The sequence below is a fragment of the Bos indicus x Bos taurus genome, chromosome 12, assembly GCF_003369695.1.
Source record: "Bos indicus x Bos taurus breed Angus x Brahman F1 hybrid chromosome 12, Bos_hybrid_MaternalHap_v2.0, whole genome shotgun sequence".
Classification (NCBI taxonomy): domain Eukaryota; kingdom Metazoa; phylum Chordata; class Mammalia; order Artiodactyla; family Bovidae; genus Bos; species Bos indicus x Bos taurus.
The window spans coordinates 34074195-34091356 of record NC_040087.1 but is presented as its reverse complement, the minus strand read 5'-3'; the positions used below and the strand labels follow the sequence as shown (position 1 = coordinate 34091356).

At 45.3% G+C, this 17162-nt stretch overlaps 1 protein-coding gene across 1 annotated transcript in view; it reads right to left on the bottom strand.

The window, feature by feature from the left end:
* MIPEP (mitochondrial intermediate peptidase) overlaps positions 1-17162 on the bottom strand; it is an 85740-nt gene that overhangs the window by 20047 nt on the left and 48531 nt on the right. Inside the window, exon 16 of the mRNA XM_027557574.1 lies at positions 16208-16327. Within this exon, the coding sequence (XP_027413375.1) occupies positions 16208-16327 (120 nt within the window). The remainder of the gene's footprint in view (positions 1-16207; positions 16328-17162) is intronic.

The window sequence follows — 17162 nt, the reverse complement described above, 5'->3', positions numbered from 1 at the left end:
TTCTGTGTTCCCAACACAGGTGAAGGTTATAGCCGCCTGGACTTCAAATCCCACGGATCCTCAAACAGATCCCCATGCCATATTCCCGAGTTCAGACTAGACCCTACAACTCGTAAATTAATTTCTATCCTGTTGGCTTCAACACATATCAAAGCATACGACTCAGCTATTTTTACAGCTAAAAAGGAGAGCCCCTGTGCAGGCTGACGTCAGAGCATTACACTACGAGCATGCCAGGGTGCTGATGCTGCTGGCCCCCAGCGGGGGGCGGGGGGCCACCTAGAGTTGACGGCTGTGAGAAGCTGACGCACAAGGACCCTACCCCAAGTGAAGCAGCGAGCTAGAATGTTGACACTACTCTCCGGTATATAAAAACAAACCCCTCTCCATATTACCATAGAAGTCTGAATGATTTCCACAGTACCAGTATGAGAACTTTATAAAGTTCTTAACGACAACTAGAAACCATTTTCTCTGCTAATGGTACACTTATGGCTCATTTTAAGGAGACTGGACCTAGTCTTCTAAAAAAAAAGTACTCCAAACTACCTAACCAAAATAATAATTCCATTGTCAATTCTATTTATATATAAATAGTGGGGGAAAAGGATCTGCAAAAAAAAAAGTAAAACCCCATGGAAATACCAGTATGTGTCTGTCAGAACCAACTCCATAAGCAGAACAAAGATGTAACCAATTCAGATGGAAATGCTCTTATCAGATGAAACATGGAAATATAATGGTGATCTAATTAATTGAGATAACTTAGGTGAATCCCTAAAATTATAAAGATGTCAACAAACAGGTAAAAATGACTAATTAATGTACTGCTACACACACACTGTCTGAATTTCTGAAGTGAAAACACAAAATGGAAAATGTTACTAATTTTCATTAACTTTTCCCGAGATCAGGCTGAGGTGCATAGGTGACTCAGAGCAGTTAATTCTCAGTCATGTGCTGTCCCTGAAACCTGTGAAATCTGGTGTCCACAAAGGAAACTCTTCACTTATCTGGCTCCTGCCTATTAGACTACTAACTTTACATGATCAGTACCCAATGGCCTTGGTGTGAATAATTGCTGCTTTGCAAACTTATTTAATTCGCACAGTGAACGATCCCTTCGGATCATATTAAAAGTGCCTGCTATAACTTCATTTGTAGATCGCAGTGGGCTGCAGTGGATATGTGTCTCATTAAGGGTGACGAGATGAGACCTGATTTCTACAAAGAGGTGAGAACACCCTCCTCATCCCCGTCCTGCCATGCACAACTGGGGGTCCCCACCCCCACCCCGAGGGGGCCCGTACCAGAAGTGCAGCACAGGGCTCACGATGCCACATCACCTGCAGGCCGGTCCCTTCATTCATTCTGTACCGAGTAACTGACATGTAACACATGTGACTGAGCCCCTGAAACTACAAAGGCTGCCTGCTTTCAATCGCCCTGTCATCATTCTTCCCCAATGATCTCGTCTGAAGAATCTCCAACATTCCTGATGTAACAGCTTTTAGCAATTTCTTACCAAAAAAATCCTGCTGTATTTATGCTTGAAACATATGGAAACCCTGGGCAATGCCCAACAGTGCATATTACTGCAACTCAAAACAAGTGTTGGATAAAAAGTCAGCACCTAAGCATTATTGGAACTTTTTACATAAAAGTACTCAGGTACCATCACTTCACAGGGTAGTAACAACAGGAGCCCTGGGAGATTTCTTCTCAGTTCTCCAGGGTTTGAAGGTCAAGCTGTGATCTCCCGAAGGTCGGGTGTGAGCCATGGCTTGTTGAAGGCTGAAAAGAACTGATGCCCTCTTTTTTCTTTCTAAATCTCTTTTCTAAACTCAGCCGTGGCCAGATATTATTCTCCAGAATCTTATGTACTTATTTACTCACTTTAACTTATTCTGTACAGAACTGGTTTGACTTTTTGAAGGATACACTAAGTTTTAAGAAGGAAAATGAGTTAGAAAAAGTGTGAGATAAATGTAAACTACCATCTGATTTAGAGACCTGCACTGCGCTCATGTAAAGGACCGAGCCGCATGAAGGGCTGTTTAGACTGCACGCTGGCTTAAGTGGAAAAATGTTATTGCTGAAATTGTGTAAATCATTTCAAATAGTGTTTGATTTTATGCTTTTTAGCTTTTAAGTGTCTGAGTTTTTCTAAATGTTCTGAGAAAGTCTGGTTCACTTTCACTCTCCATAAATCAGCAAGCATTTCAAAGCTTCCCTGAGACTCTGAAAACACACACACACGTGAAGAGAAGAACCTGAAGGGCGAGTGTATTAAATAGAGCATGCAGCAGGGTGGTCAATTCCACAATTACGAACTGTACTCACTACAAACCGAGAATAAGCAACTCCACGGTAAACTCCTCTCATACACGATAACCTGGTTGGGGACACAGGTTCTCAGGCATAGACCCGCCATCACAGTGCTGGAGCACGTGGCTGTGGGCACTGTCACGGGATGTGGGAGGCCCAGCCCATGGCCATCCTTCTGGTCAGGGGTCATCTCCTTTAATGTGTGAACCTGATTCTCCTGCTGCAGCCGCCCCACATGCAATGATGAAATCCCTCTTCGGTAACCAACACTGACGAGAACACTACTGCTTAACGCTCGCTGTGTTCTCACCGGTGCCAGGCACTGGGCTGCATGCTTCCACACGCGTGATCTCACTTGGTCCTCATGATGACCACTCGAGTCAGTGCTCACGTTACAGAGGACTGTCCAAGTATCGAGCATCTGCTGTACCACCACCACATGGGGTGACCTCGCCTGCCCTGTGCCCCGAACTCCAGCTGCCCTGCCTGGGTCCACACCTCACTCCTCACTCCTGCCTTCATGGTCGGAATACATGCCTCCTGTGCTCTCAAATCCAGCCAGAAATATTCCACTGAAACCGTGGACACAAGCAGGGTGTTCAACGTCTCCAGTGTTATTTGGCGTAATTTTATAAGTTCAAGCCACTCAATCTACAAATTCAGTGCAATTCCTGTCAAATTACCAGTGGCTTTTTTCACAGAACTAGAACCAAAAAAAAAAGCCAAAATTTGTTAAGGACACACAAAAGACACTGAATAGCCAAAGCAATCTGGAAAAAGAAAAACAGACCTGGAGGAATCAGATTTCCTGACTTCAGACTATACTACAAAGCTACAGTCATCAGCTGGTACAAAAACAGAAATATAGATCAATGGAACAGGACAGAAGGGCCCCGAAATAATCCCAAGCACCAACAGTCAATTAATCCATGACCAAGGAGGCAAGACTACACAATGCTGTAAAGACAGTCTCTTCAACAAATAGTACTGGGAAAACTGGACAGCCACATGTAAAAAAACGAAATGAGATCATTCCTTCACTCCACACACAAGAATAAGCTCAAAACAGATTAAAGACCTAAACACAAGAGTGGACACTATAAAACTCCTAGAGGAAAACACAGAAAGAACACTCTGACATAAAATAAGAGCAACATCTTTTTTTGATCCATCTCCCAGAATAGTGGAAATAAAAACAAAAATAAATGGGACCTACTCAAACTCAAAAGTTTTTGCACAGTAAAGGAAACAATAAACAAAACAAAAAAGACAACCCACAAATTGGGAGAAAATATTTGCCAATTTATGTGACCAATAAGGGATTATTCTCCAAAATTTACAAATAGCTCAAGACACTTAACAGTATCAAAAACAAACAACCCAATTAAAAAAAAAAAAAAAAAGCACAAGTCCTAAACAGACATTTCTCCTAAGAAGACACACAAATGAACCAGAGGCACATGAAAAGATGTTTGACATCAATGATTATTAGAGAAATGCAAATAAAAACTATGAGACATTGCCTTACACCAGCCAGAATGGCCATCAGCAAAACATGCACAAACTACAAATGCTGGAGAGGGCATGGAGAGAAGCGAGAACCCTACACTGCTGGTGGGAATGAAAACTGGTGCAGCCACTGAGACAGCAGTACGGAGGTTCCGGAAAAAACTACCAACAGCCCCCACACGCCCCTGCAGTCCCACTCCTGGGCATACATCTGGAGAAAATCACGATCCAAAAGGATAGTGCACTCCAGTGTTCACTGCAGCACTGTTTACAACAGCCAAGACGTGGAAGCAACCTAAATGTCCATCAGCAGAGGAATGGATAAAAATGTGGTATATGTATGCAATGGAACACTACCCAGCCATTAAAAAGAGTGAAATGATGCCATTTGCAGCAACATGGATGGACCCAGAGATCATCATACTGAGTGAGGTCAGAGGAGAACTAGCATATGACATCCCTTATATATGGGATCTAAAAAGAAATGATACAAATGAACTTACTCACAAAACTAAAATAGACTCACAGACTTAGAGAACCAACTTAAAGTTTCAGGGAAGGATGGGAAGAGGAAGGGATAGTTGGAGAGTCTGGAAAGGTCATGTACGTGCTGCTATACTGAAAGTGAATAAACAACAAAGACCTCCTGTACAGCACATGGAACTCTGCTCAACATTATGTGGCAGCCTGGTTGGGAGAGATGTATGGGGGAAATGGATACATGTACGGCTAAGTCCCTTTGTGGTCCACCTGAAACTATTGACAACATTGACTGGCTCTGCTGCTGCTGCTGCTAAGTCGCTTCAGTCATGTCCGACTCTGTGCGACCCCATAGACGGCAGCCCACCAGGCTCCCCCGTCCCTGGGATTCTCCAGGCAAGAACACTGGAGTGGGTTGCCATTTCCTTCTCCAATGCATGAAAGTGAAAAGTGAAAGTGAAGTCGCTCAGTCGTGTCCGACTCTTAGCGACCCCATGGACTGCAGCCTACCAGGTTCCTCCGTCCATGGGATTTTCCAGGCAACAGTACTGGAGTGGGTTGCCATTGCCTTCTCCGTGACTGGTTCTACCCCAATACAAAATTAAAAATTAAAAAAGTTCAAGCCACTGGACCAGTGAAGGACACAAGGGTCACAGAAATGTTGAAAAGGGGCAGCAAGAATATTACTTACATATGATGTGAGGTTTCATACATGTGTTTAAGTATGTATTCATACATAGAGTGGTATCTAGAAACCTTTACAATCCCGTGAACATGCATCAAGGACAGCAGGACGTTCATTAAGAACGTCAGCCACAACATCAACACCCCGAAGTGCTGATGATAAAGAGCTAGAAAAGGGGGGAAGGCGAAGAGAGCCCCTCACCAGAGCAAGAAAAAAGCCTGTACAACAACAGGACATTAACAAGATACATGAGGCGCTTCTGAGAGGAAGACCATAAACAAAGACCACGGTGTGACAGGAACAGGCAGATTCACGGAGGAAAAGTGGAGCAAGGCACCTATGTATAAAAACAGAAAAAAACAATCAAAAAACCCACAAAAGACAAAAACCCTCACAAATGACTATCCAGCCTTGGCAGGAGCCCTGAAAAGGAAACTCGGACACAAATCTTAGCATCTCACAAAGGAGACCTTTTCAAATCAGAGGGGGGTGTGGGTTTTTAAAAAACCAGTTAGAAAAAGTAACGTTGGTTCCAAATCTGGTGACTTACACCACTGGAAACTTAAACAGACGAAGATTTAAAAGTAACAAACAAGACCACAGAAATGCTAGAAGGAAATATGTGGAGGACCACGGATGAGAAGTGCCTCTACACCTGTGGAAAGAGGTTCCATTCTCCGGTGAGAGGGGGAGAACTACGTACAACGGGGCAGGGAGTCCCGCCTCTGGACAGGCCCAGAGCAGGGAAGACCGCCTGCAAACCCTCCGCATCTTTTGATTTCTGGTTACATGCACGTATGACATCCTCAAATGCAGTTAAAATGCAAGATTAGCATCAACTAACCTAACTCAGCCACGGGCTTCTTACAGGGCTGGTGCTGCCCCCGAGACCCCAGGGCGCAGGTAGAAGGCCACCGGGAACAGCCCTCCAGATCCCGAGCTCCCTGCATCCTGCCTATGCTCACCGTGGATGAGAATCCACTCGGACAATCACCAGGGCAGAAGTTTCTGGAAACATAAACATCCTCAAATCTAAAAGACACGTGTATCATTTAAACAGAGTCTATCTGGTGAAGAAGAAATGAGTATCCTGGGTTTTTATTTCACTTGACCTAGCCTTTGTGAATCTACAGTCAAAAAAAAAAAATTTTTTTTTTTAAAGCATAGTACTATTCATGAAAACCAAGATGAGAATGAAAGTTGGTGACTTGGCTCCAAGGACTATGTTATAAAAAAAACCGGGTAAGTCATGACTTCCTCATGTTTTAGATCAGTGAACTCTAGAGCTGCAGCTGTCCCACAAACTGAAACCATATAAATTTTTAGCAAATGAGTCAATCTTGAGATTAAAGTTTCAATTTATAACACTTCTGTGTTTTAGTTACAAAGTCATAAATAAATCTAGCATGACAGAGAAGGTAAATATTTTCTCAGTTGTTTATTCAACAAAAGAGGAAAGGAATTTAACATGCAATTAACTACTTAGGTTTTTCTAGATAGGCACCATATGGTCTTTGTATTTAAGAGAAAAAAAATAAATATTGTTCTGTTTAATCTAACATGTGCTTAGCAACGTCAAGTACGCCAAACTATGCCACCTGGGCATGCCTTCACCTCCCAGGAGACTGTTCTCGTTTGTTCAAGAGCCAAGGCGTAAGAATAGGAGGAAACATGACTACTTCCCCAGGGAAGAAACTCAAAGGAGAAAGGAGGATTTCTAGCAAACAGTTGAAGCTAGAGTCTCTGGAAAGGGACTGACGAACTTTGAACCACCCTGGGGTCTAGTTCTACTGTTTTAATAGACAGTATTTTTTTTTTTTTAACACACTGAAAGAAAGAAACCTTTATGCCATTCCCTGAGCCAACATCTGAGTGTGAGGGAAGACGAAGAGCCAAGGTCAGAAGCAGACCTCAGATCTATATATAAAAGCTCTCACCTGATCAAGCTCTCTCACCAGGCTTCCTTTAAAAATAACAGATCGGGAAATACCTGCCATTTTAATTTAGATGGTAGAAATCATTTAATAGACACATTTCCTTATCTTAGTGTTTTATCAGTTAATTTAAAATTAGACCTTTTCAAATAAAACCATCAATGCTGGACACCACATAAAGTCAGTAAGCTATGACAATTTTATACAAAGTGAACTAAACTTGTGATATCTCTGATGAAAACCTCTGAAAGATATATTCAAAAGTAGAGCTATAAAAACCTAATTCTTCATCTGCTTGAATGCACAAATGTCACATATCTATATGGATTTCTATACTTCAGTTCAGTTCAGATCAGTCACTCAGTCACTTCTGACTCTTCGCAACTCCATGGAATGCGACACAGCAGGACTCTCTGTCCATCAACAACTCCTGGAGTTTACTCAAACTCACGTCCCTCTAGGTGGTGATGCCATCCAACCATCGCATCCTCTGACGTCCCCTTCTCCTCTTGCCTTCAATCTTTCCCAGCATCAGGGTCTTTCCAACAAGTCAGTTCTTTGCATCAGGTGGACAAAGTATTGGGAATTTCAGCTTCAACATCAGTCCTTCCAATGACTATTCAGGACTCATTTCCTTTAGGATGGACTGGTTGGATCTCCTTGCAGTCCAAGGGACTCTCAAGAGTCTTCTCCAACACCACAGTTCAAAAGCATCAATTCTTCGGCACTCAGCTTTTTTTAATAGTTCAACTCTCACATCCATACATGACTACTGGAAAAGCTATAGCTTTGACTAGACGGACTTTGTTGGCAAAGTAATGTCTCTGCTTTTTAATACACTGTCAAGCTTGGTCATAACCTTTCTTCCAAGGAGCAAGCATCTTTTAATTTCATGGCTGCAGTCATCATCTGCAGTGATTTTGGAGCCCTCCCCCAAAATAAACTCTCTCTGTTTACACTGTTTCCCCAACTATTTGCCACGAAGTTGCATGATCAGATGCCATGATCTTAGTTTTCTGAATGTTGAGTTTTAAGCCAACTCTTTAATAAACTCTCTTCTTTCACTTTCATCAAGAGGCTCTTTAGTTCTTCTTCCCTTTCTGCCATAAGTGTGGTGTCATCTGCATATCTGAGGTTATTGATATTTCTCCCGCCAATCTTGATTCCAGCTCATGCTTCATCCAGTCCAGTATTTCTCATGATGCACTCTGCATATAAGTTAAATAAGCGGGGTGACAATATACAGCCTTATACTCCTTTCCTGATTTGGAACCACTCTGTTGTTCCATGTCCAGTTCTAACTGTTGCTTCTTGACCTGCATATAGGTTTCTCAAGAGGCAGGTCAGGTGGTCTGGTATTCCCATCTCTTTAAGAATATTCCACAGTTTATTGTGATCCACACAGTCAAAGGCTTTGGTATGACCAATAAAACAGAAGTAGATGTTTTTCTGGAACTCTCTTGCTTTTTCTATGATCCAACAGATGTTGGCAATTTGATCTCTGGTTTCTCTACCTTTTCTAAATACAGCTTGAACATCTGGAATTTCACAGTTCATGTACTGTTGAAGCCTGGCTTGGAGAATTTTGAGCATTAATTTGTTAGCGTGTGAGATGAGTGCAATTGTGTGGTAGTTTGAGCATTCTTTGGCATTGCCTTTCTTTGGGATTGGAATGAAAACTGACCTTTTCCAGTCCTGTGGCCACTGCTGAGTTTTCCAAATTTGCTGAAATATTGAATGCAGCACTTTCACAGCATCATCTTTTAGGATTTGAAATAGCTCGACTGGAATTCCATCACGTCCACTAGCTCTGTTCATAGTGATGCTTCCTAAGGCCCACCTGACTTCACATTCCAGGATGTCTGGCTCCAGGTGAGGGATCACACTATCATGATTATCTTGGTCGTGAAGATCTTTTTTGTATAGTTCTTCTGTGTATTCTTGCCACCTCTTTCTAATATCTTCTGCTTCTGTTAGGTCCATACCATTTATGTCCTTTATTGAGCCCATCTTTGCATGAAAGGTTCCCATGGTATCTCTAATTTTCTTAAAGTGATCTCTAGTCTTTCCCATTCTATTGTTTTCCTCTATTTCTTTGCACTGATCACGGAGGAAGGCTTTCTTATCTCTCCTTGCTATTCTTTGGAACTCTGAATTCAAATGGGTAGATCTTTCCTTTTCTCCTTTGCCTTTCCATTCTCTTGTTTTCACAGCTATTTGTAAGGCCTCCCCAGACAACCATTTTGCCTTTTTGCATTTTTTTTCCTTGGGGATAGTCTTGATCACTGCCTTCTGTACAATGTCACGAACCTCTGTCCACAGTTCTTTAGGCACTCTATCAGATCTAATCCCTTGAATCGATTTCTCACTTTCACTGTATAATCATAAGGGATTTGATTTAGGTCATACCTGAATGGTCTAATGGTTTCACTCATTCAGTTCAGTCACTCAGTCATGTCCAACTCTTTGCGACCCCATGAATCGCAGCACACCAGGCCTCCCTGTCCATCACCAACTCCCGGAGTTCACTTAGACTCATGTCCATCGAGTCAGTGATGCCATCCAGCCATCTCATCCTCTATGGTGCCCTTCTCCTCCTACCCCCAATCCCTCCCAGCATCAGAGTCTTTTCCAATGAGTCAACTCTTCGCATGAGGTGGCCAAAGTACTGGAGTTTCAGCTTCAGCATCATTCCTTCCAAAGAAATCCCAGGGCTGATCTCCTTCAGAATGGACTGGTTGGATCTCCTTGCAGTCCAAGGGACTCTCAAGAGTCTTCTCCAACACCACAGTTCAAAAGCATCAATTCTTCGGTGCTCAGCCTTCTTCACAGTCCAACTCTCACATCCACACATGACCACAGGAAAAACCATAGCCTTGACTAGACGGACCTTTGTTGGCAAAGTAATGTCTCTGCTTTTGAATATGCTGTCTAGGTTGGTCATAATTTTCCTTCCAAGGAGTAAGCGTCTTATAATTTCATGGCTGCAGTCACCATCTGCAGTGATTTTGGAGCCCCAAAAAATAAAGTCTGACACTGTTTCCACTGTTTCCCCATCTATTTCCCATGAAGTGATAGAACCGGATGCCATGATCTTCGTTTTCTGAATGTTGAGCTTTAAGCCAACTTTTTCACTCTCCACTTTCACTTTCATCAAGAGGCTTTTTAGTTCCTCTTCCCTTTCTGCCATCAGGGTGGTATCATCTGCATATTTGAGGTTATTGATATTTCTCCCGGCAATCTTGATTCAAACTTGTGTTTCTTCCAGTCCAGCGTTTCTCATTATGTACTCTGCATATGAGTTAAATAAATAGGGTGACAATATATAGCGTTGACGTATTCCTTTTCCTATTTGGAACCAGTCTGTTGTTCCATGTCCAGTTCTAACTGTTGCTTCCTGACCTGCATACAGATTTCTCAAGAGGCAGGTCAGGTGGTCTGGTATTCCCATCTCTTTCAGAATTATCCACAGTTTATTGTGATCCACACAGTCAAAGGCTTTGGCATAGTCAATAAAGCAGAAATAGATGTTTTTCTGGAACTCTCTTGCTTTTTCCATGATCCAGCGGATATTGGCAATTTGATCTCTGGTTCCTCTGCCTTTTCTAAATCCAGCGTGAACATCAGGAAGTTCACAGTTCACATATTGCTGAAGCCTGGCTTGGAGAATTTTGAGCATTACTTTACTAGCGTGTGAGATAAGTGCAATTGTGCGGTAATAGTGGTTTCACTAGACCATTTCAATTTATGTCTGAATTTGGCAATAAGGAGTTCATAATCTGAGCTACAGTCAGCTCCTGGTCTTGTTTTTGCTGACTGTATAGAGCTTCTCCATCTTTGGCTGCAAACAATATAATCGATCTGATTTCAGTGTTGACCACCTGGTGATGTCCATGTGTAGTCTTCTCTGTGCTGTTGGAATAGGGTGTTTGCTATGACCAGTGTTTCTCTTGGCAAAACTCTATTAGCCTTTGCCCTGCTTCATTCTGTACTCCAAGGCCAAATCTGCCTGTTATTCCAGGTATTTCTTCACTTCCTACTTTTGCATTCAGTCCCTTATAATGAAAAGAACATCTTTTCTGGGTATTAGTTCTAGAAGGTCTTATAGGTCTTCATAGAACCGTTCAACTTGAGCTTCTTCAGCGTTACTGGTCAGGGCATAGACTTGGATTACTGTGATATTGAATGGTTTGCCTTGGATACGAACAGAGATCATTCTGTTGTTTTTGAGACTGCATCCAAGTACTGCATTTTGGACTCTTTTGTTGACCATGATGGCACTCCATTTCTTCTAAGGGATTCTTGCCCACAGTAGTACATATAATGGTCATCTGAGTTAAATTCACCCATTCCAGTCCATTTTAGTTCGCTGATTCCTAAAATGCTGTTGTTCACTCTTGCCATCTCCTGTTGACCACTTCCAATTTGCCTTGATTCATGGACCTAACATTCCAGGTTCCTATGCAATATTGCTTTTTATAGCATTGGACTTTACTTCCATCACCAGTCACATCCACAACTGGGTACTGTTTTTGCTTTGGCTCCGTCTCTTCATTCTTTCTGGAGTTATTCCTCCACTGATCTCCAGTAGCATATTGGGCACCTACTGACCTGGGGAGTTCATCTTTCAGTGTCATACCTTTTTGTCTTTTCATGCTGTTCATGGGGTTCCCAAGGCAAGAATACTGAAGTGGTTTGCCATTCCCTTCTCCAGTGGACCACGTTTTGTCAGACCTCTCCACCATGACCCGTCCATCTTGGGGGACCCTACAGGGCATGGCTCATAGTTTCATTGAATTAGACAAGGCTGTGGTCCATGTGATCAGATTGGTTAGTTTTTTGTGATTGTGGTTTTCAGTCTGTCTGCCCTCTGATGGAGAAGGATTTCTATACACACTCACATATCTATTTTGGAGAAAGAAGTTCTTCAAAAGTGATATCAAGTGAACAAGACAGCAAACAAGCTCTAATGAAAACGCAGTCCCATGGATGGGAGCAGGGGCATCTTCCCCATGCGGGTGTGTCTGTGACCTTCCTTCTGAAACTAGAAAACCAACCAGAGCACAACACTGCTTGCAAGCACACAAGCCCGGTGCGCCCACCCCCTCCACTCGCCGCCCGCTGCCGCTGGCCCCAGCTCTGTGTGGTCAGGTGGCCTGAAGGAGAGCGGGCCGGGGAGAGCACACTGGATGAAGACTGGCTCACAGCTGGCCGTGCTCCACCCTGACCTGTGGATCGACGGCCCTGTTCCTTTGCACTTAGAATCGCAATGGCAGCGACACAGGTTAAGAATCTGCTTGGAACTTGAGCAGCTAATGGACAGGAAGCCCTCAGGTCCTGTGTGACTCGTCTCTGAGAATGTACCTACTAAGAACACAAATCTATGGTAGATGTCCTACAAGCAATGCTCCCAGCTACCTAATCCTAAAAACAGAGTAGGTGCTACTCTCTAGTAGTAGAAACGGAACAGAAAACACATTTAAAATCTCAGTTTTTGCTGGTACTTGAAAAAAGCTGTTTCAACGAGAAGACAGGCCGACAGGGTGGGCTATCCCACACCTTCCTCATCTCACCCAGCAGGCTCTCCGCTCACAGCATCCTCTGTGCAGGCGTGCGCCTCCCTCTCCTACATGGCTCCCCAGCCCTGCCTCCTGGCCTGCAGCCTCAGGTCCCACGTCTGCTCACAGGCATTGTCCGCTCAGCCTGAACTGGCCCCCTGCACCCGTCCCCACATTGCACCCCTCCTCCAAGTGGCCCCTTCCAACACGGGGACCACCCCTCCCAGCTTACACAGCACCAGCGCCCAGTGGGGTCTGTCTGCCCAGTCCACCCCCAGGTCACGGGCACCTTCCACGCTGGTCCTCAGCCTGCCTGCTCGCTCTGCCCGCTAGTTGTGTGGTCCCCACGGGGAAACAACTTCCTTACGGGTTGCCCAAGCCCATTCTTCACCTCACACGCTGCAGCCAAAACAGCCCGTTCCCACTTCAAGACACGGTCTGCACATGAAGAACGCCCTTCCATATTCTGCTGAGTGACCCGTTTACTAACTGCATGGCTGCTGATCATTCTTAGGAACGCTCATGAGAAAGCATCCCTAAGACTTCGGTGCACCCCTCCTTGCACCAGGGTAAGACTACCTGAATTTGGGGCTCACTATTCACTTCTTTTTATAGTTCTACTGGTCTCGGCACATGGGACCTGAGACCACGCTTTCTCTGAGGTCCATAAAGGAGCTGAGCCTCCGGATCACTTTTACAGACATCATACCACAGTCAACGCCAGGCACCGTCCTCACAGACGATGCCACACCACAGTCAACAAACCGGGCACCATCCTCACAAACTGGGCACCATCCTCACAAATGACGTCACACCGCAGTCAACACCGGGCACCATCCTCACAGACGAGGCCACACCCCGGTCAACACCAGGCAGTGGTGAACACCGAGAAGCACAGACAATACCTGTGGTTCGTATGTGCCCGACAGGTGAGAGTGAGCTGGCTCTGGACTCGCTCTGCTCCTCACCTCCGTCAACCCCAAGGTTACTCTAGGGGGCACAGCACATGTCTGGCCTCTTGCACATTCACAGCACTTTAAAAAATATTTATTTTCCAAATGGTATATTTTATGTCGCCTGTTTTTTTAAAACCACAATAACAATTTAGAAAGCAAAAAAATCTTTTTCCAGTTACAATGCTGAAAACCTCTATGCCAACCTGTAGCTTCTTACTTGTTTTCATCTGTTTATTGAACAGAAGACTCAGGTCCTCATGCAGTGGACACAGTCTTCCGTGCCGTATGCATGACACCAGAGTCCAAACAGGAACAAAAAGGAACGCTCAGATAGACTCTCTCTCCCAAATTTAAGCCTCCGCTCCTCATATCTGGGTCTTTAACCCACTTTACTTTAGTTAAAGTAGAACTAAACTACTTTAGTAGAAGGGGACAGATCCAGGTTTCATCTCTTCCCGGTGGATGATTTATCGGGACATCACCACTGAAACTGAGCAGTCCCTTCTCGGCCCTCACAGCTGCAGGGCTGTTGGCTGATGGTCAGGAGGCCATAAACGCACCGAGCCTGCCTGCAGTGCTGGGCTTGGCTCCACCATTCTGTGCCCCCTGTACCCCCACAGCATTGCTACCCGGTCCTAAATCCTCCAGCTTCCTGGTTAGTGGTCCCGACTGGACAAGCCCACCCTTCTGTCACTGTTCTTAAGCCATCAGCTTCCACAGGAGATCATAGTCAGCCCATTAGAGTCAAGCCAACAAGTGAGGACATTACATTAAGTGTACAGATTGGAGAAAACTCGGTATTTTTATATCAGATCTTTCCTTCTGTAAATATGGTTCAGCCCTTCATTTACTTAGGACACTGAAATTAAACACAACATACTTATTGAACAAGGTGCTTTGGGGGTGTCCCTGGTGGGTTCGGTGGTGAAGAGTACACCTGCCAGTGCAGGAGACGCAGGTCGACCCTGGATCCGGGAAGATCCTACGTGCCACGCAGCAGCTGAGCCCACGCCCCACAACTACCGCGCCTGCACTCTAGAGCCCGGGAGCCACAACTACCGCGCCTGCGCCCTAGAGCCCGTGTTCACAAGAGAAGCCACCGCAGTGAGAAGCCTGTGCACTGCAACCAGAGAAGAGCCCACAGCAACAAAGACCCAGCACCATCCCCCCCCAAAAATCGGGCACTGTCCTCACAGAGGAGGTAATCTTTCCTTCTGTAAATATCAAATAAATATAAAAACAAATATTAAAAAATCAAAACTAGACAGACCAGTTTTGATAGGTACCTTCTACTTTTTCTTGCTGTAATACCATATTTACAGTTTTTTGGTTTGTTGCTGGTAAACAGAGATGGGTTAAATTTTTATATATTACTTATCCCAAAAAGGTGCTAACTTTTGTTATCCAAGTACACAATAGTACACAGCACTGGAACAATAAATTTTATATATATGTGTGTACGCACACATACACTGAAACAATAAATTATACATATGTGTGTACACACACACGGTACCGTGACCAGCACTGTGTGCCTCGGACATGTCATGAAGCTTCTAAGCCAATCAAATGCTGCAGATGGGAGTCTCATGAAGACGAAACCTCCGGTGACTCTGCTTATCTGGTAAAGATGAGCACCCCCCACCCCCTCAGTTTGAGCGTGAGGACCTGATGATGTAGCAGATGGTCACAGTTTCCTGACTAACGCAAACTCTCAGAGCAACACATGCTGGCACTCAACCCCGCAACAAATGAAACCACATTTGTTTGGCATTTTCCAGTTTACAGAGCACTTTCCAATGAGCTTTCTCTCTCTAAGAAGGCAAAGCTGGACCTTCTGGTGGTCACCACGTCACCTGGACAGGGCTGTCTGCCTGAGGACAAGACAACTCCGGAGAAAAGAGATGAGACATAAAAGGAGGAGAAACCTTCTAAAACCACATGCAGGAACTCATTCAACTCGGCTAACTGGCAACCAGGCCGACCGACCCCTGCGCCTTGCAGTGTGGGACTTAATACACACTCATTCTGCTGAAGCCACTAGGAGTCGGGCTCCCACTGCTTGCCCTGAGGCCCCGACTAGTACGAACACGCCAGTCTCATGCCAGGGCCCTGGGCACTCCTCCCCACCCCAGCTTCCTAAGGAACCCGAGAGATGAGAACACACGGCTGCCGGGCTGGGTCTGTGCCCTAGCAGCATGGCTCACCCCCCCATGCTCTCAGACAAGACAGGTCACGTGCATGAGCCTCAGGTGTGCCCCCAAAGGTAGGGAAGCCATCCCATTCACAGGGCTGCTGGGAGAGTCAGGAGTTGTGCGCCAAGCAGCTGGACAGAGTCTGGCACCCAGTCCTCAGTGAACAGGAGCGATGTGCCTGCTCTCCACGCAACAGAGCACGAACCACGCCCCTCCAACTCCTGCCACCAGGTGGATTTCTCTGCAGTGACAATGGTTGGGGAGCAGGCACTGCCGTCATCTTACACCAGTAGTTTTCTCATCATAGAAAAATAACAACAACAAAAAAAACCAGAGACAAACTCCCGTGGCCTTTTTCACCCCCACCTTCCCAAGAGGAACGCTGCTGGCAGGAGGACAGTGAGCACATGTCAAGGACAGCTGGGGGCCAGAAGCGACCAGGCATTCCTGACACCCGCCCCGCGGGAAGCCTCCACGCCAAGCAGAGCCGTTCAGGTTCACAGCCCCCAACTCGATACCTGTGCCCGCCCAATGGCACACACAGGGCACACGCCAGACTCACAGTGTTGGGGACGTAGGGCAGGCCATAGAAGCGCTCCTGCGTGTCCCTGAGGATGTCTGTGGTCGAACTCCGGAGCGGGTGCTTCCCGTGGTAGATCTGGTCCAGGGCGGCGTAGAAGACCTGAGGGGTGCAGGCGCAGTTCAGTCTGGGCACCACTCGCATCCACCTCACGGCAGCCAAGCTGTGAGGGGTGCGCAGCACAACAGCCAGGGGCCGCAGTGGGGCACGTGCTCATCAGTGTCGTGGACTGAGGGTATTCTGCATGTCATACCACATCAGTGATGAAAAGGGACGCTCTCAACCTCCTCACGATTAAGAATATCAAAAAATCCTGAGCCCTGTCTATAAGGTACTTTTTGTATAGTATAGCAAATTAAATTTGTGACTGCAAAACTCTACATAGTTTTGGAAACATATTTATAGCTGGAAACATGAAAAATTCTCTTTGGCTTCTTCCTGGAATCCTGATATAATTGAGTGAGAGAAATGACAGGGTGAGGACCTATTTTGGTGACGAGAGGTGGCGGGGCGGGGCGGGTGAGGGAGGAGGAAGCGGCTGTCACAAAGGATGGAGGAGCAGCTGCAGGAGTGTCTGGGGCCAGGACCAGGCCGACCCCACCCCGGGGTCCGGGCACACAGGACACAGCTGCCGGGCGGGGCCACACTGGCTTAAGGAGCTGACCAGTAGGGAAGGCTCGCTTCCCGCCAGGAGAGGACAGAGGCCACTAAAACCCGATAGGAGAACAAAGCCAAACTGCTGCTTGTTTACCAAGTTCTGAAACTGAATTTTGTACAAAAAATCTAAAGTGCTTTTTCTCTGCAACATTTAACTTGAGTATTAAACACTGATGGAAGTTTACCTGAAGCAAACAAGTAGAAAATGTTTTATTTTCAAAGGAAAAAAATCCTGTCATGCAATTATGCTTCTGATATGTATCTTTCTGATTCAAAATTG